Raw genomic sequence first — 22543 nt, forward strand, 5'->3', positions numbered from 1 at the left:
TGCTCTCTGGGTAGACGCGGCATGGGGCTGCCACATCCCCTATTCGTTTCTTGACAGTCCTCTGCAATCTTGAGCGTAGGTAGGAAAACAGAACAAGGAAAGCAACAGCCGGGGTGTCACCATCAAGGGCAGACACTGGGCGATGCAGGCAGAACAAGGAAGAAAACTCTTCGCTGTGGCAGAAATGAGACAGGCTGTTAAACGGGATTTCTGACTCTGTTCCCCCACCGTTGAATTCCTATGCCTCCAGTAAAACCACTATGCCTTGAAAAACCTTCACTGGAAAAAGGCCCCATAGCCACATAAACACAAATGCAAGAGGGACTTCGCTTGCTTTGATGCCTGGGGCGTTACTGAAAGAGCCCTTCTGATTGAACTTCCCAGGGCAGCACAGCAGGTTTTAAAAAGAAGAAACACTTTGCTGCAGAAAGAGATGGTCTAGGGTTAAAACAAGAAGTTGGGGAAGCAGAACACCTGGGGTCTATTCCCAGCTCTGCCTTCAAACCTGCTGCATCCCCTTGGGAAAGCCACGTAACTCTCTGCGCCTCAGTTTCCCTGCCTGTAAAATGGCAGTGATACCTGTTGCAGCGAGCTGCAGGGAAACAACCTCTGTCATTTAAGACAGGGGCAGATCCAGTTGTGGGGATGGGAGGGAAACCCCTAGGCCCCTAGCATATTGGTAAAGCTTCTCGCTTCCTTTTACCAGGGGAAAATGTGTCATGTTATACGTGTCGATGCACTTCCCCATCTGCACCCCCACTTTCAAAATCCTACTTCCACCCATGATTTAAGATCCTTGAAGACCAAGCGCTAGAGAAGCACGGAGCCAGCAGCAGTGGCGTTTGAAGATGTTGAAGCCGCTGCCAGACAGGCTCATCTGCCCGTTACGCTTCTGAGAAATGGCAAGAGCCTCGCCCTTTCCGGGGTGCACGGTCGCACACGTGGCATTGCTCAGGCCAGCCTGTCACTTGCAACATCTGCCTGCTTTGTCTAGCGCTGTTGTGGACCTCCGTGCTGTTCGCACGTTGGTTTTCATACGCCCCTGCGTGCCGTCAGAGGTGAAAGCAGGCAAGTGTTAATAAAGCACGCCACGAGGATTTTCCATCGGAGCAACCTAGGCACAGGCTGAAGGTCCAACACAACGGAGGTGCAGAAATTTCCGATGCAGGTTTCAAATACCGCGTCTGCTGCAAAAGGCGTCAGAGATACAGCGCCCTGTGGAAGCCGCGTGGAGTCTGAACCCCCTGGACAGGCAAGGCCAGATTTTGAGACCTCGTCTCATTGAAGAAAAGCACTGCACTCCTTGAGTAATCCTACTGGCATCAGTGGGGACATTGGTGGGAGTAAACACTAGGCTAGCCAGACCTTACATTGAAAGGTTCATTGCCAGCTCTTGTTCAAAGAGGATGGAGCTTTTTTCTGTTTTTTTTTTCTTTCTTCCAGAGACAAGAATAGCATTTGCAATTATTATTAGAGATGAGCTGCAGCTGGGGGAGCCGGTCAGTCTGCCTGCATCACGTGTGCACCAGGAAAGATCACTTGAGGCAAAGCAAAACAAAACAAAAATGCCTTTACAACCAGGGTGCAAGCAAGAAAGGAACATGACAGCCAATTATTGATCGAGCTTTACATTTCTGACACATTGACCCCTTTGTGCAAATATTCTCCAAGGCAGGGAATAACAAGGCTAATGAGAAACCTCTTTAAAGAGGAGACGAGCAGACACACAACACAGGCCTTGCTTGCCACGCCTGGGTGGCTGCCCGGGTATGGAAATGCAAAACTCCCCTCTTCTCCCCCTTGGTGGTTATAGCGCCTGTCTCTGGTATGGCCAGCTGGAATAGTGGGCGAGTTTAAAAAGCAGGAAAGTGGTGCTAAACTGGCCTCGTCGCAGGGGAAACCGAGTCCGTGCTACCCTCAAGCGCTCACAGGCAGCTGCACATGTTGAATGGTGTGTTATTTCGGTCAGGACGAGGACTGCCGCACGGGTCCTGCTCAGCATCGCTGGAGTCAAAGGGGAGCTTCACGCTGGCTTCACTCGGCGAGGCTGGATGCTGGCAGGGAGGAAACGCTTGAAGCATCACTGAATGTAGAGCGAAGCCCTTGGGGAGGGCACTGCTCAGTCAGGGCAGGGGGGAGAAGGGGAGCTGAGGATGCGTAACCACATCTCTGCTTCTTGCTGCCTTCTCTCCCGATCCACCTCGCTTTCCATCTTCCCCTGGACCGGCGCAGTATGTTTTCTTTAGGCGATGCAACCTCTGCAAAGCAAATCCATCCCGGGGGGGAGTGCACAGACCTCAGCAGAGCTGCCCCAGGGTGGGAATGTGCCTCCAGCCCACAACCACTTGCAACAACAGAAGTCATCTGCCAAACAGAGAGGATCTGGGTCCTTGTTCCCCAAAGGCCTTTCAGCGCTCTCCGCTCTACTGCAAGAAGTCGGCTGTCCTCAGCAAATTAAAGCACCACGGCGTCCCATGCGGAGGGGGAAGGGAATGGTAGCAAGCGCTATACGCTTTCGTGCCTTAAGCAAACCCACAATATGTGTGTGCGTGTCCCTGTGTCCGTGTGAGTGTGCCCGTGTCCATGTCCGTGTGTGAAGCATACCACCAAGTATCCCAAATGACAAGCTGAAATGTGCTATTCTGGCCGCAGGCCCTTTTTGCGCTAGGCTGAGAGATGTAAAACGATCATTAAATTGTTCCTAGGAAACCAAAACTGACAATCTGCCCAGGGTACATCATCTGCCATTGTTAATTTACACTGCGGGGTGAAGGAGAAGGGGGAGCCAGTGGGGAGCAGCAATGCTCAGCCAAGCTCACCGTCAGCCGGCCCAGCGAGCCCTTCTGCAGCTCGACGACGAGAGCAGAGAAGCGTTCGTGAAAACCCTAGGTCCTTCCCCTTTCCTTAAGTGAAGACAGGGCATATCCCTGTCCAGAGCAATGGGTGCTCTGGGGTGCTAGCAGTGCTTGGGAGCACAACTAACTTAGGATAGGACTCTGACACCCAAACTCCACCGAAACGCCAAAAGGAGTCGGATGCTTGGCTTGCCTTCCCTCACGGCTGTGGCAACACCATGACCAGCACCAACAATTAACCCCAAATTTCACTGAGCAAGAGAAGACGATGACAGGCTACTAGTCACCCCCAGATGATCTCTGTTTCTTCTTCCAGGCTGCCACCTGCTCCCTTCTCACCATTCAGATCTTTGTGCTCTTTGGACCATACCCCTTCCCGGGGTCTGTAGGGGTCATGAGTCTGAACAGCATCATCTGCCCCCCTACCCCGTGCTCGATGCTATAGCTAGAGCTGACTCCAATAGTCATCACCGCCGTCGTAGTATGGGGATGCTGACTCCAATAGTATCACTGATTTCAGAGACTGTCTCATGAGCAAAGGCAGCCTGGCTGGACTCCATCAGTGAATTTTTCTCTGAACCTTATATCCCATCAAAACCAGAAATGCAAACTGCAGCGGTGACAAACCAACCTCCGTGCCACCTCCCTGCCAACAGCACCCAGTTGTGATTCTAAGCATCCGCCTTGTTAGGCAAGGCGTGCCAGTCATCTCCCATTTTTATCATGGCTCGAGTCAAACCAGCACCCACTGGGAAAGAGGTTTAGGGCAACGTGCTCATGTCAGATCTGACCCAACTCTCATGTGAGCCTCCATGACTGGCTAGGGAGTGAATATGCTCTGCCAGCCAGCCTCAAGGGCTGATTTTGGGGGAAGGCTGCTGTCCATTCAGGGGTTGACAGATAAGACTTCAGCTCTAGCAGAGCTGACATTGCCACCTTAAACTCGTTAATTAACTAAAAGAGTTGTTCTCAGCGTCTGCTTCCTTGACATTTAACCAGATCCACGGTGGCTATTCACAGAAAAGTCATGAGCGGCAAAGTTTGCATCCAACCCTGAGCTCCTCCAAACTCGGGGGCAGCAGAACCAAATCGGGTGATGGGGCCTGTTCACAGGGAGGGACCGTCCATCCAACGTGCCTGTTGGCGCGTCTACAAGTCGCCATATGATGACATTGCTATGGCACTGTGCTTGAATACTTCCTCTTGGAAGTACTAAAGCACGGTGCAGTATGGGCTGTTACTGCGCCATGCACGGATGCATTTCCCAAATGCATCACCGTAGCGGTGCGCTATACTGGGGGAGCGCGCCACTACGGCAATGTAGCTGGCAATCGTGTATAGACCTGCGTGATCACTATGCTGCCATAGTATGCTGTACGGTGATGTAGCATATTGCTATGTGACCACAGAGCAACTTGTAGACGTGCCCTGTGTGTCCAAACTCCAGTACTCAGGGTTTGACTCTTCAGCTGGTCTGCTCAGGAGATGGACCTAAGATGCTCCTGGCTCATCTCTGAGACTGTCAGGAGGACCTGGAGCCTAATCCTGCCATGGACTTGCTGTGTGACCTTAGGCAGGTTGCTTTCCCTTACCCTGCCTATGCTCCCGGTCTTAACTCTTGCCTGTTTACATTACAAATTTCTGAGGCCTGGGACTCTCTCTGGCTGGGTGCTTACATGGTGCAAGCTTGGCAGAGTGAGGCTCCATGCACAGTTGTTCGTTCACGGTGCACGCTTGGCACCGTGCATTCATGGTGCAAGCTTGGCAAAGTGAGGCTCCACTCACAGTGGTTAACTCTAGGTAGTACCATAACAACATCATCATCATCATCCACTCTACTGTAAAAATGCATAAACTAAACATTGTGCCTACAACAAACAAGGTCAAAGATCCCGGGGCAGCAATGTGACCTGCAGCTGACACTTTTAGTACCACAGTACTCAGATGCCCTGCTTTATTTGGAAGCTGTTTCTGTAGCTCCTGGGAACTGGACATTCAAAGTCTGCCAACAGTGAGCTGGGAGCCTGGCACTTAGTGGAGATCAGCCTGTATCAAAGTCAGAAAGCAAACCACTGCTGAGAGATGGACCTGAACCCAAGCCCCAGAGCTCCGCGGTGTTCAAATGCCAAGCCGATCCCCATTCCCAATTACAGACAACTGTGCAGAAGTCCCTGAGAAAGCTCCGACCAGCTCCAGCAATCCTGCACTTTTCTAGAGATTTCATCTGACCTCTCTCTCAGTTACGGTTTTTAACAAATAAGGAGCTCCGTATTGCTACCACATTTGGCATGCTAAGCTTTCAGAGGGAGGGAGTTCAGGGTGTGAGCACTTGTGCAGCTCAAGAGCATGTGGAGTTTATGCCTAGCAAGAGGGTACTTGAATTTAGATGCGTGTCAAGAGAGATCCACGGCAACATCCTCTTGTCTGGTCTACACAGGACCTTTTAGTGCTCCCTGATCAACACAGAATCCAAATGTCGCAAAAACCCAGCGACCGAAGAAGTGATGCACTCCTAGGGATAGCAGGGGCTCGGCATAGCTAAACAGACGATGGTGCTGGAAGAGAAAGGGAGTGTTTATAATGCTGATGTCCATACAGTTTATTTAGGTTGATGGGGAACTGGCATCTTTGCTTTTCTGAGCTTGCCAGCTTTTTGATGCAGCTTGGGTTTCCTTGTTATTACTATTTTTTAATGCACTTTTCTCCCAAATTCTGCTGATAGAAACAGGGAGCTCTAGCGACAGCAGCAAAGAAATATTAACAGCTCTGGAAAGAAACCTTCAGGGTGAGACAGAATACAGGCAAAGACGGCGCGCAACAAAGCTGCACCTCGTCAGGAATTTGAGACTCGGGCTGGAGGTGGTCAGGAATTTCTCCAAAAAAAGGGGGCTTATTCATTTAAGTTTTACCTTTTCACGGAAGTTCAGGGCTGGAAGGGACCTCGTGAGATCATCGGGTCCAGCCACCCTGCTCTGGGCAGGAAAAACTGCTGGGGTCAAATAACCCCAGCGAGATGTGCGTGCAGTCAAGGTGATGTGCTTGCTCTGATGGAAGTCTTGAGCATTTCCGTGGGACTTTGGAAACCCAGGTTCAAGTGCTTACTTGGCCTGATCAGGAGCAGGTATTTGTACTTCAGTCTCCAATATCCCAAGCAACCGTCCTCCTCCAAGGATCTTGGCCAATACCCCGTTTGAGCTTTTCCATGGCACACAAACCAATCAAACAGCAATTGGAGCAGCAGCTTGGATCTGGATCTCTTGAAACCCAACTATGTGCCTTCAGCACTCGGTTATTCTGCATCTCTCTGGTCTGATGAATATTTAACTATTGATGCATAGTAGAATGGCCCTAACAGGTGGGCTTCAGAGAGAGACACCCTACACTGACCTAGTAATGGATCCCTGGGCCTGTCTATGCACGTGGACAAGACCATGCACAAATCTGCATTTTCATCAATAAAGCAAACAAACAAAAAAAAGTCTGGTTCATCCTGATGCAGAAAGGGAAATCTCTGACCCCCCCCCAATTCTGTAAGGCAGAAAAAAATATTTCCTGCCCAGACCCAGTCCAGAAATGACTAGCATGGACGATGTCTCAGCAAGGCAACCGTAGACTTTCCTCTGATTGGACTGGTAGCAATGCGTCTGAACATTTAAACAGAAACCCTACAGGCAATTTCTCCTCAAACAGACTTATGAGAGAGACAAAAGACATACATCAAGTATACACAGGCAGAGCAGATGGACAAAGGGAAGGAGACAGGCTTAGTATAGCAACCACCCCACCGGGGGATAGTGAGCTCTGGTGTTAGCAAACTTCTCTGCACAGCTGCCCATGGCAAACTGCACCGTGCCCAGGGCAGGGACAGGGGATTCAAGTGGGTTTCCTTTGAAAGCTGCAAGCTGGCACCTTTGCTTGCTGAGTTGTTAGTCAAAGAAAGTACCGTATTTATTCTGCAAAGGGGGACATCAGAGAAGAAAAAACCTGCATGCGAGGGACACGTTGAAGTCCTAACCGTGGTAAACAGATTCCCATACACCAAAACCAAAAGGTGGGAGGAGGGGGAAAAGGCAGAAAGCAGCCCCATAACAGGCACCGACTCGCTGTCTGACCTTGGACAAGTCACTCAATCTCTCTGAGCTTCTCTCTCCACCTCCCCTTTGTCTGCCTTATCTCTTCAAGATTGCAGCTCTTTGGGGAAGGGCCTTATAAACTGTCCATCTCAGTCAGGGCTATCGATTTTAATAAAGATGCCCAGACACTACTCCGTCACTAGGACTGAATGCCAATATACATCCCAAGCCCTTAAGTTTCCCAAGGCCTTGCATTCAAGTGTCAGAATAGCCGAGTGGCCTAAATAGCTATGGAAAACCTACTGCCCCCACTTTGAAAGGGTGGGTTCAAATTCAACTCTTGATAGTGCACTAGTGGGGAAAGATGCAGTGCATATGCCATTTGAGTTAAAATCAATGTAAAATGCCTTTAAAGAGCGATTACCACCGGGTCCCTGGTGGAGCTGTGCAAGCGCTAGACTTGGGCACTACTGGTCGTGATTGCAGAACGATAAAATCCAATCAGTCGTGATAGAGGAGACAGGGGTGCAAGCAGCTGGCTGATGCACTAGAGGTGCTTGAGGACAAAGGATGCTCTGATGTTTTACCAGCACGTTCCAGTTAAGCAGACCATGTGTTATCACAGCCACCCAGATCAATTCTGGATGAGATTGCAGCCTCAATCATTTATGGCAGCATTCTCCCCTATCAACTCTCTGCTGATTAGGTCTCCCCAGGATGGGGCTGAAATGTCTGACATTAGGAGACTCTTAAGAGAAATTGTTCAGTAGAGCGAAATGGGTTTCTTTTTTTCCCCTCGCTGCACTGAATTTACACTACTTGCAAACTCATTGGCCCCTGCCATCTGCCCACTCTCCTGGCTTGCCTCAGTCAGCTATCTGCCTAACAAAAGAAATCACAAGAGAAGGAGGTAAGGAATTAAGCAACTTTCTAGCTCCCTGGAAGTGTTTTGCTTCTCCTTGCCCTTTCCAAATGACCAGCTCTATTTATATCATGCATTGTTCCAAACAATTATCTGGCTTGATTTTCTGAATGGATCGCCTGCCGTGCAATTCAGCGCAGCACAAAATAATCTGCGCAGACCCCCAAATCCGAAAGCGCCGCCGCGAAACATGCAGGCGCAAGCAGTCTTCACACGCACCGATTTCCCTGTGGCGATCTGACTTGCATTGAAACCAGCTTGTTTCTGCAACGCGCATAACTGCGCTGATCCCGTTTCTATTGATTTGTATGGCTCAGGGTTTTTGTCTTTTGCCACAGGACGTTTGCTGCTGTTCTCAGCACAATTACAAGACGAACGTGGCAATCCTGTGACCAGCCTGGGCTTCACGGGGGTCCCTATTCTGCAAATCCCCTGGGAGCTTCAAGTGGGCGACAGTATTAGAGCTCAGCCCCTTCTGCTTCCAAACCTTGGGCCTTTATCAGAGACTCAAGGACAAGAAGGAAAAATCTTGGGTTTCTCGATGGGACAGAATTTTATTGTTTCAGGCACCAAAATGTTTCGTTTAAAAAAAAAAATAAAAATCAAAACCATGTTATTATTCCCCAAATTGAAACATTTCTTCAGGTGTATTGACCTGTCCTAAAATGCTTCATTTCAGGTCTGCTCACTATTAATGCAGTCAGTTCACTATTTTCTCCACAGTCGCGTATTGCCTAATGGCAAGCTGGAATTACAGAACGAACTTTCCCCTTGCTCGATGTACTGGCCAGACTACACCTGCTAAAATAAATGTAGTCTCCCGAGTCACCATAAAACCCCATCCAAGAGAAATTCCCACTGCAGTTTTGGAGATGTCGCTCGTTTGGGGACCCGTGGCCGTCAGAGCAAGTTGGGGTGGAAGCTACAACTTCCATGAGCCAACGCACTGGCAGGGAAACTGCTGGCACAAAACAAAATATTTCAAGTCACTTCAACAGAAAAGCAAAACTACAACATTGCAGTTCTGGTCCAACACACCCAAACTTGGCATTTCACCTTGATTTGCTTGACAGAAACCCCCTCCCCCCAAAAAATGTTCCCATGAAAATTCTTGATTTTTGCAGAAACTACATTTTCCATTGAAAATATCCCTATCAGCAGCAGCCCAAGCCCTCCCCAAGACACAGTGGCACATATGGGCCAAACCGTGGTCACCTTACGTAGGAGTAGTCTTGCTGAGGTCAATAGGAGTTGTACCATTCACTTCAACGGACCAGGATTTCACCCATTTGAACCACGCAAGTGAAGTGAATAGGATTTGTCTGCCTGCATTTACCCATCCACCAAAGTGCGAATATTGAGCTTATTCCATTATGCATAGGGTCATAAACTCACACTTTTGCTGAAAGAGAAGCACTAAGGGCAAGACGTTCACAACAGGCCTAGGTCTGTTCTCAGGGAAGCCAACGCTAAAATCCCCCCTGATTCGAAGCCGAGGCTGAGGCTGTGAACTTTGGCAATTCCTCCCTAAATTCACATTTCTTTCCAGTGGCTGACCCATGTCAGGAGTAACCTGCCAGACCAAAGTGAATGAAGATGTCAGGATTTGGTTTCATTGCTCATAAAGCTTTGGTAGGGCATTTATGAACAGAATCATCACCTGCTCGAAGAAAAAAAACACAAGAGATCGATCCGATCCTTTGCAATGGCATCGCACTTGTACAGCTGACTAGGAAAAACCGTAACATGGCAAAAAAACAGAAAGAAAAAGAAAGGGAAGCAGCATCATGGACAGAAGTCTGCTACACACGGTCAATAGCTTGCTCCCTCGAATTGGATCGTTTTATAGCTTGCTGTGAAAATCATTTCCTACCCTTCGAAAACATTTAGGATGGGCTCAATACCTTCCCAAGGCTGCTCGGTTGTAAGTGATATAAATGCAAAGATGATGGATAGACTGAATCATTCCCAGCTCATGAATGACCTCCTTGTTTCGCTGTTTGGAGGCTGGGCCGTAAGAAAGAGCTTTCTCATGCCATCCTGTGGCTTGGCCAGCACGTAACATGGTTGCACACTATGCAGTATTGTGCATTGCAAATGAAAGTCTCTCTTTCTCTGGTCTCTTACAAGGAGACGGTTAGTAATGTGTCGTCGGACTGCCCATGCCTCCCCTCTTGAAGATGTAACGCTTGAGTCGAGGACATCCCCATGTAGGCAAGCTCATTTTCTACCATTATGAGCTTTGGAGATGCTAACACCAGCAATTTCCTAAGCCATTTTCCTACATGCCTAACATACCCATCCACGAGGGCTGAAAGCTACTATGGCATGCCTAAAACACCATCAGACTTTGGGATCTTGTGCACAGGCCCATCGCTAATGGACCTGAATGCTCAGAGACATCGAGACCAGGATTTTAATGTGCTGTTAGAAGTCAGAGGGAAGTTGGGACAGTAAAGAAAAGTACCGTAAGCTTTACTGAAAAGAACAACGGGAGTGAGATACCCAAGTAACCAAGCCACTTTTGAACACAGGCACCTAACTGCCTTACAGGCAGATTTTTAAAGGGATTTGGGCATCTAGCTCACATTAGCCACTGACCAACCTGTCCCTTTAAAAATCTGGGGCCGAGGCATTTTTTACAATTGTCTTCACTCTCCCTATGCCTTAGTCCCCAGTTCACAAACTGGGAGTAACTTAGCAGGGGCATTATGAAGGGAAAGCCCCCAATGATGGTAAGTGAAGCCCCCAGACCCTATGATAACATAGGCTCTATATGACAGAAAGGAAATGTCACCTGCTAGCAGCCGTGTAAACCCGCAGCAAAGCAGTTAAAGATGCAAATCCTGTTTAAAAGGCATAATAACTTGTTCCTTGTCCTGAGCACATCACACCAAATAGTCTTATTAGTAGGGAAATATTGCCCTGACGATGCTCTGTCTGGATCGCGGCCAGCTTCATTAGCCTTCACCACTTTCACAGGCACCAGGACTTCCCACACAAACATGTCTCCAATTAAAAATATGAGTACGCGCGAGAATCAGGAATTTTACGGCCCAATAGCGAAGAGATTTTAACCCCATTTGAAAGAAAAATGTGTTATTTTTTTTAAGGATCCCTTCTGAGTGAAACTATATTAAAGTGTAGCTGCTAAGACAACACCACAAGACAGAGATTCAAATACCCTCTGTTCCACGTAACAGTAATTTATGAGTTACTTTTGCAATAACTGAAGCCATAAGGAACTCATTGGATTAAGAAGCCTTATTATTTATGTTGGGGAACAATAATATTTAACTGTATAAAGGCAGGCATCCATCCATACGGGTTTTCTCCCCACGTGAAACGGATTGCACGTTATGGGAATTTTGCCATTAACTTCAATAAGGCTGAGATTTCGCCCTGTAGGCTCGGTTCAAGGTTGTTTAAAAGGCTGAATGTTGTCACAACAGCAAAATGATAGAAAAAGACAAAGACAGACATCAGAGATGCAGATAAATATAGAAACAGATGTCCCAAAGGCTTTCCCATAATACACCCTACGATCAGGAATATACACCAGCAATCAATCATGTGTTACAAACCTCAAAGAGGCTAGCTGGCATTTTCAAAGAGTATCAAGCTCCTTTAGGCTTCAACTCTCAGACAACAGCACCCATAGGCGCATGTGGAAACCTTGCTTCAATGGTTATTCCACTATCAACTTAGAGGACAAGCCCCCCGATTTCAGCCTCGAACAGGTGGCAACAGACAGAAGAGCATCTCTTATACGGGGTCAGGAACACGAAAGAGTTCGAACCCCCCCTTCCCACTCCTCTTTAGGCACCAGACTCGAGTTCAAATCCAACCGCTTCCATAGATTTCCCAGCTGACCTTCAACGAGCTACTCAGTGTCTCTGCGCTTCAGGTCTCCATCTGTGAATTGAGGTTATAATCCTACCTTTCTCCCTTCCCATTGCATCTCGACTGTCTTTAAACTGTCCACAGGCTAACGCAACGGTGCTCATCCTTTTGGCCCCGCAGGCCAGGTGAGCAGCATGGGGCTGGTCCATGAGTGGGATCAGACCTTTCAAGTCAGGATTTCCCCTGCAGGCCAGAGTTGGGCCCACACCACCTCTGCACAGCCCCCTGTGATGGGATTGGGGTCCCGCGCTGCGTCTGCTTGGTCCTGCACTACCCTGTGCACCCATGGGACCTGTGGATCGGGGGTTGAGCACACCTAATCTAACAGATTAGAGACCGCAAACATGACCTCTATTTGCTACAAGACAACTAACGGGGCTTTTCCTCTTTCTTGTCACCCAATGGATCCCACTATGTCATACTTCACTGATGGAGCACCTAGTCTAGCATGTCCTGTCCCAAGCACGTTTTGGGTACCAGTTCTTTGGTAGAAGAAAACTATGTTTGTGAACTCTATGGTGCCACATGTCTTGTTGGCATTAAAAAGTGTGCATGGGGTGCACAGAATTACACCCTGCTGAAGGCTTTCTTTATGGATTATCCCCCCGCCTGCAATCTCCCAACTACGGGGGGCAGCTATCACCAGTGAAAAACAGGGACAGATCCCAGGAAACTCCTTCCCTTCCCTGAGCAAATCCCTAGGCAGACAATCAGAGGAATTACATACAACTCTTTTGCATTTACAGTAACATTTAGCATTATTTGAAAGAATGATCAGTGCCTTGGCCCCTCCATCACCCCCTATGGAGCAACTCATAAATTGAGCTCTATTAGAACGGATGGCTCCCAGCTCTCTACATGGGGGGAAAAAAAAACAGATTGTAACAGCACAAATAAAAACCTGCTTGGCAAGTATCTCAAAACAGCCCTTAGAGCCCTGCTGTCATATTTTATCATACTTGGCTAAAACTGAATTGCAACATTTATTTTTTTTTTAATTTCAATTTCCATTTTGCAAGTCCACTTACTCAGCCAGCTCCTCCAAGCTCCGGTAGACATCATCGTCATTCTCTGTGGTCTCCTCGGAAGGGAAGGGTCTGGAGAAGGAGGAGAAAGAACAAAGTTACTGGTGATGTTGACCTCTTCTAGATACCGTCCTTATTCACCACGGCCCATCTGAGGTCACATCCGCGCACGGATCTGCCGAAGACGACTTGCTTCAGAACACAACTATTAGTCAGAATTACACGTATTCCTATTACCCAACTCCAACCCCAGAAGTATTGTTAGCTTCTGATGATAATTTTGCTCAGACTCTGCTTGTATCCCTGCTGGGCCAGGCCTCTCTTGGTCCACTATTTGGTACCATGTAAGCCAATGCAGCCTGTTCCATGGTCGGGTTGTTGGCAACTAATCCGGCGTCCCCACCTGGACTGGCCTGGGGGAGGAGGGTGTGTGGACACCCAGCAGGACTAACAAGACCTGTCAAAGGGCGGATGAGCTCCCTCCGAGCCCACGACCATCCGCACCTGGAGAGGAGATGGGTCCCACCAGGTCACTTTGCCCGAAGAATCACCAACGATGCACAGCATTTAAGGTGCCCCAATGGTCATAGCAGCCTTGGGACTGACTCGACTCTGCTTCCAGAGTCAAGAGGACCAGGGCTTCCAAGTGGTAAAAAACAAGGACACATTACCATGAGCTTTTGAGGAATCATGTTAACTAACAGCATCCAGCCTGACCTTGCAATCAGGGTAGCAGAAAGGACAAGCAGGAGTTAACAACATCCAGCTGATCGCGGCACACATTGCAGATCCCACAGAGTTCCCCAAGATGTGCTGCTAGATTTTGCCCCTGCCTATGCTCCCCGTAGGCTCCCGTGCAATATGGTGCTACAGATCTTATAGCAAGAAATTAGCCCAGTGAAAACAGCTTCCAGCTGCAGTGAACAGAAATGTCTTCAAATACGGTCCCTGTAGAAAACAGCCTTCCTCACTTCAACTAGCAACATCCCAATAGCTGTCTAAAAGGTTCAAACCCCCCGAGGGTGGGGAAATGAACACCCCTAAAAAACCTCCCCCCAAAACGGACTAACAAAGCAAAGAATTTGTTGGCTCCTTCTGAAGCAATAATCAAATAATACATGAAGGAGATGACAAAATACTGCTTTAATTAAACGTGGCGTGTTATTGCTGGCACGTGGCCTCGGCGGGCTAACACCCTGGTAGGTACAAGATGCTTCCAGTTGTTAAGGACCCCCAAGCAGAGGGGTCTTTGAGGGTCAGACTGACTTCTCTCCAGATGCCCTGGGCGGTGATCACAGATCTGTGCTCAGAAGTGCCACCTGGATGCACGAAAATAAGTTAAAACAAATAAAAGCTGAGAGCTCGCAGAGCCTTCCTGCGTGTGTGGCATCGCTGGCAACAGGAAATCCAGCAAAGCAAGTACAGGGAGCGAGGGGAACAAGTCAGGGACGCCTAAAGGAGCCGTGAACCGAATGGGCAATTGGTAGTGAGCTCCCTGATACGACTGTCCCGTATGGCCGGTAATGGTGATACTGGATCTGATAAGTTCAGTTACGGGTGAGCAAAATTGGATGCATGTGAACTTTTAACTGCACCCAAGTGTAATTTCCTCCTTCCCTGGTTCCATGAAAGATTGATTTGTCTCAAAGATTTAATGCATGGCCCAGTTAGTCCCGGGTTTTGCTATTCTTGGATCAGATCTCTAGCAATAACTTGCCTTCCTCCTTTGCTTTATTCCTGTCTTCCCCTGGTGACTGCTTCAGACCGAGTAAAGTGGTTCTTAACGGGGCTCCAACCTGCAGTTAGTATGGTTGCAATTAACCCAGCAAGAAGGCAACGAACCAAAAAAACAGAGCGGGGAAGCAGTGCCACACCGAGCCGTGCTGTAAGACGGCCTCAGACTAGGTACAGGACAGCGTGAGCGACGTGTCCGCATTTACAGCGCAAACACGCAGGACCTCCGAGCATCAGCCGGGCAGCAACAATGCCCCAACAGCCTGTAACGCAGCAAAAAGCATCATAGGGTGAGGAAAGATCAGGGACTAGTATCCTCAATTTTACTACAAACCATTTGATACTCAATGACTGTCTTTAAAACCTCCAGTTGCAGGAAGGGAGAACCTGCATAAAAAATTCAGCTTTAATTTAAAATGGGGGGGAAAAAAGAGTTCCAACTCTCAGGGCTGCAGAGAAAAACTTGAAAATATGAAAGAAGTGCACCTTGAAGGGCCACAGACGAAAAGGCAAAGCGATTCCCTGCCCTGTTCCCAGCTATGTACTATTAATCTTGTGGTTTTTAAGCCCGTTGGATGATTTGGAAGCGAGTTCATTAGTTCTGAAGGCTGGAGACTGGCGATACCAAGCGCCTGTGGTTTTAATTTTATCAATCCGGTTTTTGCGTGCGTGTCTGCATCTCCTTTCTCCAGCCAGCACCCCCGGGAGTAGTGACTAATACAAAGGCCACGTGAGCCTCAGACCAGCGGAGTCTGTGCAATTCGGCAACTACTAGATCATAAAAATTGGCCTCAGATCCTACTGGAGGGAGGGGAGAGAGAGAAGGATAAAGAAGCAGGGCACAACGTTGCAATGATGGAGCGACTCCAAAGAGGGGAAAAAGCCTCTCCCTTTCGTACGAGGAGCACAAAATTAACACGTTCCCGGGGCAAAGCACAAGCGCGAGGTCTATGTAAGCAGTCAGGACCCTCTCTCCTTCTCAGTGGACTGACGGAGCATTGTAATAATGCTAACATTATTATTAGCATTAATATTAGCCTGCATATAGAAACAGGGAGGAAGATCACCCTAGAGAATATCACACTTGACACTTATCTTTGGCTCTTCATCTCCCCAAAAATTCACTTACTCCTTTACTGGTCTCCCAGCCAGAAAGCAAGGTGGCAAAACAGTAATAAGGAATATTCAAGTTACAAGCCATAGGTGACTTGAATCTTATAGCAAGAAATTTAATTTAATTTAATCCTGTGACAAAGGATGCTGTCGGGGGAGGAAGTAAGGAAACAACCGAGAGAGAAAAAGAATAACTTTTGTTCTTTTTTTAATGAGAAGTCCCGGAGTTGGCCAGCTCTTTCACCTCGATGGAGGGGGTGAGATCCAGCCAGGGCTTTGCAAACTGTATCTCTGCAACACCAGCTGCCACAAGGATAAAATGTGGAAGTACAGAATGGGATTAAAGGGAAATACACAACGAGGAAGAGATTATCAGACAAACCTTTAGCAGCTGGAGAGAAAAGATTTCTCTGTGTAAGGCACTAGACAGGGACTCGGGTGATCTCGGGCTGGCTCCTAGCTCTGTTAGACTCCCTGGGTAAGCTCTAGTTAATCATCAAGGAACCAAGCCTACAACGCGCATGAGCAGACGGCTGCATCCTATCCAGGGATACCCTCACTTAGTTACTTAAGAGGGGCTCTCTTCTGGTGCAAGCCAGAGCAAGACACCTTCCCTCTATGCCTCAAACTCCCCTGTAAAATGCAAAGTTGTATAGAACTCACTAAGGCAGTAACAGAAGCCTTAGCGACACCTAAGAGAAATCAAGTGTAGATTATATGGCTTCAATCCTAGCAAATATCTTGGACGTGTTTGCTGAACATCACTCAAGGACATTACCCTTGCTAACAAGGATGGGCAGCTTCACGGCAACCTGACATTCGGAGGTGGAAACCATGTGAACTGCATGCATCAGCGCCGTGTACTCCGTTCTTTCAGCACTTTGCGGCTTTCATTGCCTTCCATTAGATCACCTTCCCGGGACCTTCATCAGGCTCTTGTCCACAAGGACTCCCATCTTGCCTCAGCTCTAGGATACAAACTTTTCCACTTGAGCTAGCTGGTGTAACAGATTTTATGTCCTCAGGGGGAAAAAAAGCCATTCTCTCATTTTTGCCCCATGATACAGAGGCCAACGTGACTACAAGAAAACCCACTAAGTGAACTTTTAACCTGAAGTTTCCTGACTAGCACTTCTTTTTGTTTCTATCGAGGTTGGAGACTCATGCAGGCAGCTTAATAATTCATTGCGAGTCTATACTGGAGCTGCAGACGGTTATCGTTGCAATCACTGTGAACCGATTACAGAAATGGCATTGAGTCAGAGTCAGGCTGGACATTTTGTGGAGATCATACATGATCAGTAGGGGTGTGCGAAGCGGGTCCTATTCGATGTGGATTCGAATCGGGGACAGTGATTCGATTCGTTGATTCGGATCACTGTCCCTGATTTGATTCGGCCGAATCTGAATCTAAAGATTCGATGCTGATTCAGTGAATCGGCAATTCGGCCGTAGACACAGCTTTAAATGTTTGATCAGTGCTGATGGGCTTGTCAGTATGCCATCATTTACCTTTCCTCGCCTTGCTGTCAAATGGGACTAAAAACTGATGACCCTAAAAACTAGGGACAGAGCCCTTCAAATTTCCCAGTACATGGTGACCTGGCAGCAAATAGCAAATGCCCCCTAGAAAGGTCTCAGCTGCATTTTTCAAAATGGCCAAAGAAAAGTGGGAACCTTAATCCCCAAACAATTCAGTAGGATGCAAGCATGGATCAGCCCTGTCATACATCAGCTAAAAGCTCTTCGGGGGAGTTAACTTTTCTAAAACACCAACCTTGGAAGGGAGGTCCTAACATACCTTTTTCCAAATCTACAGGGTTTCAATGTGCAGGTAGCACCATAATGTCAGAGAATAAACACAGGTCTCCCCGGGCTTCAGGACATGGCGTGAGGATTGCTATTTGCATTCTGTGGAAGTGAAAATGGAAGCAGGAGCGGTGCGATGGCATCCCAACTGTGCATTAAGCAATATGGATTGCAGCCGTCTCATGTGGTTCTCCTTCCCCACTTCCCAAGCCCCCCGTGTGCCTGCGCAAGGGCAGAGGGCAAAACTTGTGAGCAGTGGGAATGTTTTACTTGGGTAGCATTTGGGCTGCCGAAATGCCATTGTACCTGTCTGCACTGCTCTGCGCTTTATGTCTGAGAAGCCTCTCAAAGGAGAGTGCCTGATCCTTGGAGCAGGCTACTATGAGATTTGCAATGGTCCTGGTGTCCGGTGGGCATCTGTTCCAGAGTCTAGGGTTGTTCCCTAGAAAAGCTCCGTCTTCAGTGCATTTGCAATGGTCCTGGTGTCTGGTGGGCATCTGTTCCAGAGTCTAAGGTTGTTCCCTAGAAAAGCTCCGTCTTCAGTGCAGAGAAATGCCTGCCTTTTCTGGAGGGTGCTGCTACCTTGTATTTTGCAGACAAATTACAAACAGGATTTGCTTCCGGCTCCGTCTTCCCCAAAGACCATGGAACGAGCAGCCGGAACGAGCAGCATCTACCCGAAATGCAGATAGGCCCCGATCCCACTGAAGTCAAAGACAAAACTCGGAACAGATGTGTATATTTTACAGTCTAGTAAAAAGGAGTCACCGAGTCACTTGTTTTGGACCCTGGAGCGAACGACTCTTCTAAGGACAATGGTTATAGCAGAAGACGATCGCCCACGCTGTGCAATCATTAGGTCCTTTATCATATGAAACACTTAGGACATTTTCATATGCAAGCAATGCAAGGCTTTTGTGGAGCTCAAACAAAATCCAACTTGCAAAGAAACAGAGAAATAATCTCAGACCCAAATCCAATGCTCAGGGATAATAGAAATTAAAATTCCATGGGGTTCCTCATGCGGAAAACCCCAATCCCCATCACCTGTCCCTTGGGTTGCTTTGGGCCGTGGAATGATTAATTCTCCGACCACGCCGCGTGCTTCTGTACATTTACATACTCCGGTTTCCAATCCAGCCTGTTCCATTGCCTGGCTGCTGTCCCCTTTGAATAATTAAATGGAAAGAACTAGATAAGTTGCAATTTTAAGATAATGGAAGGAAACAGGAAGATTTATTCATAAGTGTATTCCAGTGTCTATGCATCTGGGCCTGGCTGCTGAAAGGCACACAGCCTACCTCTCACCAGAGACAATGCTGGGAATCCCAGGGATTAATCACTGTACTAAAGTGATGTCCTCTACTAGCAGCAAGGCAGTTTGTAACAGAATTTAGACAACAATGGACTGTTAATTGCCTATTTCCTTCCCCATTCAGATTTGGGGACATATGGGACCTTCACAAAAGTAACAGGCCAATAGCATGGCTAAAGCCTGGCATCGTCAAAGGCAAATGTTGCAATAGCTTCACATCCAATGCTCATTCATAGACTTCACCTGATCCCCTGGACTCTTGGCATCACACTTGGAGGCTGCTCAAGTGGAAGCTGCTAACTGGGTGACTGTGGAAATGATATTATGATGTGGGCAAAAGTCTGCAGGGGTCTCAGATAACCCATCCCTACCCTCGAGTTGAACCCCAGGCTGCAACGGGTGAAGGCTGACACTCTTTTCTTTCTACATCTGCCTTTTCTTAAACCCAGTGATCACGTTCGAGTCTTTTCACAGGCACGATTTTAAGCCGTGCATGGAGAAATGGGGGAGCCTTTGCAATGAGAGATTTCTTGAGATGCTCAATGGACCACATCCTTTTCTAGTGCCAATTGACTTCAACAGAGCTAGGCTAATTTATACCAGCTGGCAGTCTGCAATGCTTTACCTGCAGTCTGCATGCTGTATAGGCTGGGGCTGGATCTTAGCTGCCCTGAAATAGGAGGGCGTTGAGTCATGGAGTTTGATGCAAGTTGAGAGGCCTGCACAGAAGAGACAATATAGTGGCTCTTATCTAAAAGGGAGGAAGGTGCAGTCTATATTATTTTCCACATGTGCCTGTTAGAGCAACTGCGGCTGGCAATTACATCCTTTTGTCAATAGGAAATTAAACACCTCACATGGAAGATGCCTTTGTGGGTACGGCAGAACAGCATCACGCAGAACATGAATGCATATTACATGTCTGGCTGTACAGGGAAGCTTTGTTTCTTGGACAGGTCTGTCGTCTTTAAGTACGCAGTTCCACATTGGCAGCTGTGCATGTCTAAAGTCTCAGTACTGAAAGCCATCATTCGGTGCCCAATTTTCCAGACGTACAGATAGCAAAGAGGAAAAAAAATGTATGTGCCGATTCTGAGCTCTGCTGAGAGGCAGGACACTTGGATTTAGACACCTAAACGCAGATTAAAGCATCAGGTCAGGATCTGTCCCCAGGCAGTCGGCAGTTTCAACCTTTTACCTTCTATTACTGATGAGAGGCAGTGCCCATAATATGACACCTGTGCCATGGCCATCTGTGAAATTCATTGGTATATCCCACCTGGATTTGGGGTTTCACCTGAAAGCCTATCAAGATCCTTCATCCATCAAATTATAAGCTTTTATAACAGGCTCTCCCTTCTGCTACAGGGACATGCTCTACATCCAACCACCTTATCTACCAGCCAACTCCGTAAAAGTGTTCAAAACGTATGTGCAAATATAGCAGCTTCATTCAGATGCATATCCTTGGCTGGCGTGAATCATCTCATCTTCCCAAAAGCCAATGGAGGCCTAAGCATTTACGTTAGCGGTGGATATTTCCCTCCATCTGTGTTGCCATATGAGATAATTGTGACAAATTTCTGTCTAGCAATATCTATCTATCTATCTATCTATCTCCTACCACTCCACTCACTGGTTTTACAGGAGTGAGACCAAGTGAAAAACTAAGAAAGAACATGATTATGCAGCTATTTTTAAACATAAACACCCTTAAAATTGCACAGGATTCAGAGACTTTCAAAGAAACCTCAGTGGCAAACATCATGAAGCTCTAAGGGAAAGCAGGATGTGATGAAGGTTTTAATGGCACAAGTTTCATCTGACTTGCACTTGCAATGTGAAGCTTTTGAGGTGGATCATCTGCACAAGGCCCCATCAGTTTTGAGTGAGTGATGCTGATTTACACAAGGTGAAGAATTGGCCTGTTAATGCCAGCGGATCTTTTTCAGCTCTGCAACAGCGGCTGTCACTCACTTTATTTTACAGGGACTGCAGCTCTGCCACACCTGATTGATAGGGAGAGGCATTTTTATTACTTCAGTGCAGATGGGCATAGCTCTAAATGCTGAACGGGAAGGCGGAAAACACATCCCACAAAGTCAAGAGAACTTTCAGGGCTCGTCAGGATGCTGACAATTCTCTTTTAATTATTAAATGGGCAGCTTCTCAGGCTGAATCCCGATTGGCCGAGACGGTCTGCAACTTCAGAGCATCATAAATCTTGCCTGTAAAATAACCACGACTGTCACAACAAACAGCCATAGCGCTCTGGGAAAGAGAGGCATCGCTGCAACCAAATCAGTTTATGGGACTATTTGCAACCCATATGGTACACTTAACGGAGGGCACTCTTCTGTCATTTGCCTTAGGCTTCCCCTGCACCTAACCAGTCCTCCTTGCCTTGCAGGGGGCTGGATACTTTAATGACAGCCACGGATCCATCCAAAGGGGTGAGGGTAGTTTTAAATACTTTGAGAGAATTGAAAATCGACTCTCCCCAGAAGTATATCTACATCTGTATAGCGATATAGATATAGATTGATCAATCAATATGTATAGAGATCTCTCTCTCTCCAGACCTATCTATCTATCTATCTGTCTATCTATCTATCTATGTGATAGATAGATAGATAGACAGATAGATAGATAGATAGATAGATAGATCTTTATATATATTGATTGATCCATCTATATCTATATTTAACTTCTGGGAAGAGTCTATTTTCAATATATATATTTTTTCAATATATAAAGTTGTTTTAGGCCATTTTTCCCTGGCAGTTTGCAAGTCCTGGCTGTTTAGTCCTGGCGGCTCAAATGTTTGGGCAGGCTCAGTATACTGTTCATCTAAAAAACATGCTACTCATTAGCAGCCCTCCAATACCTGGAGCTATCCAAGCAAACCACCTTTCCCTCCCCACATCCCAGTCACATCCTTCCTCCTTGTGAGATCCTCCCCCTCCACCCATATTTTTTTTCTCTTTTAATGTAGGTCACTTGCAATCCATTGGCTTTGGCATCCAAAAGGCCCTCCAGGGACGGTGTGGAAACCAAACGCATTTGTGAGTATTCATGGAGATGTCCAAAAAAACCCCCATACAGTTTCGCAATACATTTTGGATGCAACTGGAAATGCATTCACAACACTGGCTTTGATGGGATGGAGGAGGAGTAAGGCAGCATGTGAGGTACAGATCTATCAAGAAGCAGCTGTACGGTAAGCAGGGGCTAGGATTGGAGAGACCTGATAGTCCTTTACTAGTCTTATGTATGACAGATTGTGCAACACTAATCAAGTCACTACACTTCTCTGCGTCTCAGCTGCGAAATGGAAATGACAATCCAGGATCACCACTGTTAAGTGCTTTGAGGCAGAAGAAAAAGTACAAGAAAGATGCCTGTGATAAAGCATGATAAAAATCAGTACTTCCTTCAGTAAAAAAGTGCTGGAGCAGTCCAAGAGATACTCAATTTAATTAAAAGAAAGAAAAGCCTATTATGTGGTTATATTACTCATAACTGGAAAGGAACCCCTCAGATTATGCAAGCTTTCAGATGATTGCACTGAGCAAGCCTGGTTTTCTCTTGCTTGTGGTTTGGATCTGAAAACAATTCTCACAAGCTGGATTTAAGAAGAAATCATGCATGGAAAAAGCAAGCTACATCCTCAGCTGTATCACAAAGACGATGTTACAGGATCACAGTTACGTTGTCTTGGCATGCGGCACGGTCCAGTGCCTTAACCTCCTTCTGCGTACGCAACCAGCCACATCAGGACTGAAGCAAACCTA

The 22543-nt window shown here is 47.3% G+C and overlaps 1 protein-coding gene across 1 annotated transcript in view; it reads right to left on the bottom strand.

The window, feature by feature from the left end:
• VAV2 (vav guanine nucleotide exchange factor 2) overlaps nt 1-13276 on the bottom strand; it is a 75158-nt gene extending 61882 nt beyond the window's left edge. The window contains exons 1-2 of the mRNA XM_025195475.1: nt 13236-13276; nt 12782-12850 (exon numbers count right to left, since the gene is read on the bottom strand). Coding sequence (XP_025051260.1) covers nt 12782-12850; nt 13236-13276 — 110 coding nt within the window. The remainder of the gene's footprint in view (nt 1-12781; nt 12851-13235) is intronic.
• Between the last annotated feature and the right edge of the window lie 9267 nt (nt 13277-22543).

This window comes from Alligator sinensis, unplaced genomic scaffold, assembly GCF_000455745.1.
Source record: "Alligator sinensis unplaced genomic scaffold, ASM45574v1 scaffold1778_1, whole genome shotgun sequence".
In the NCBI taxonomy this organism is placed as follows: Eukaryota; Metazoa; Chordata; order Crocodylia; family Alligatoridae; genus Alligator; species Alligator sinensis.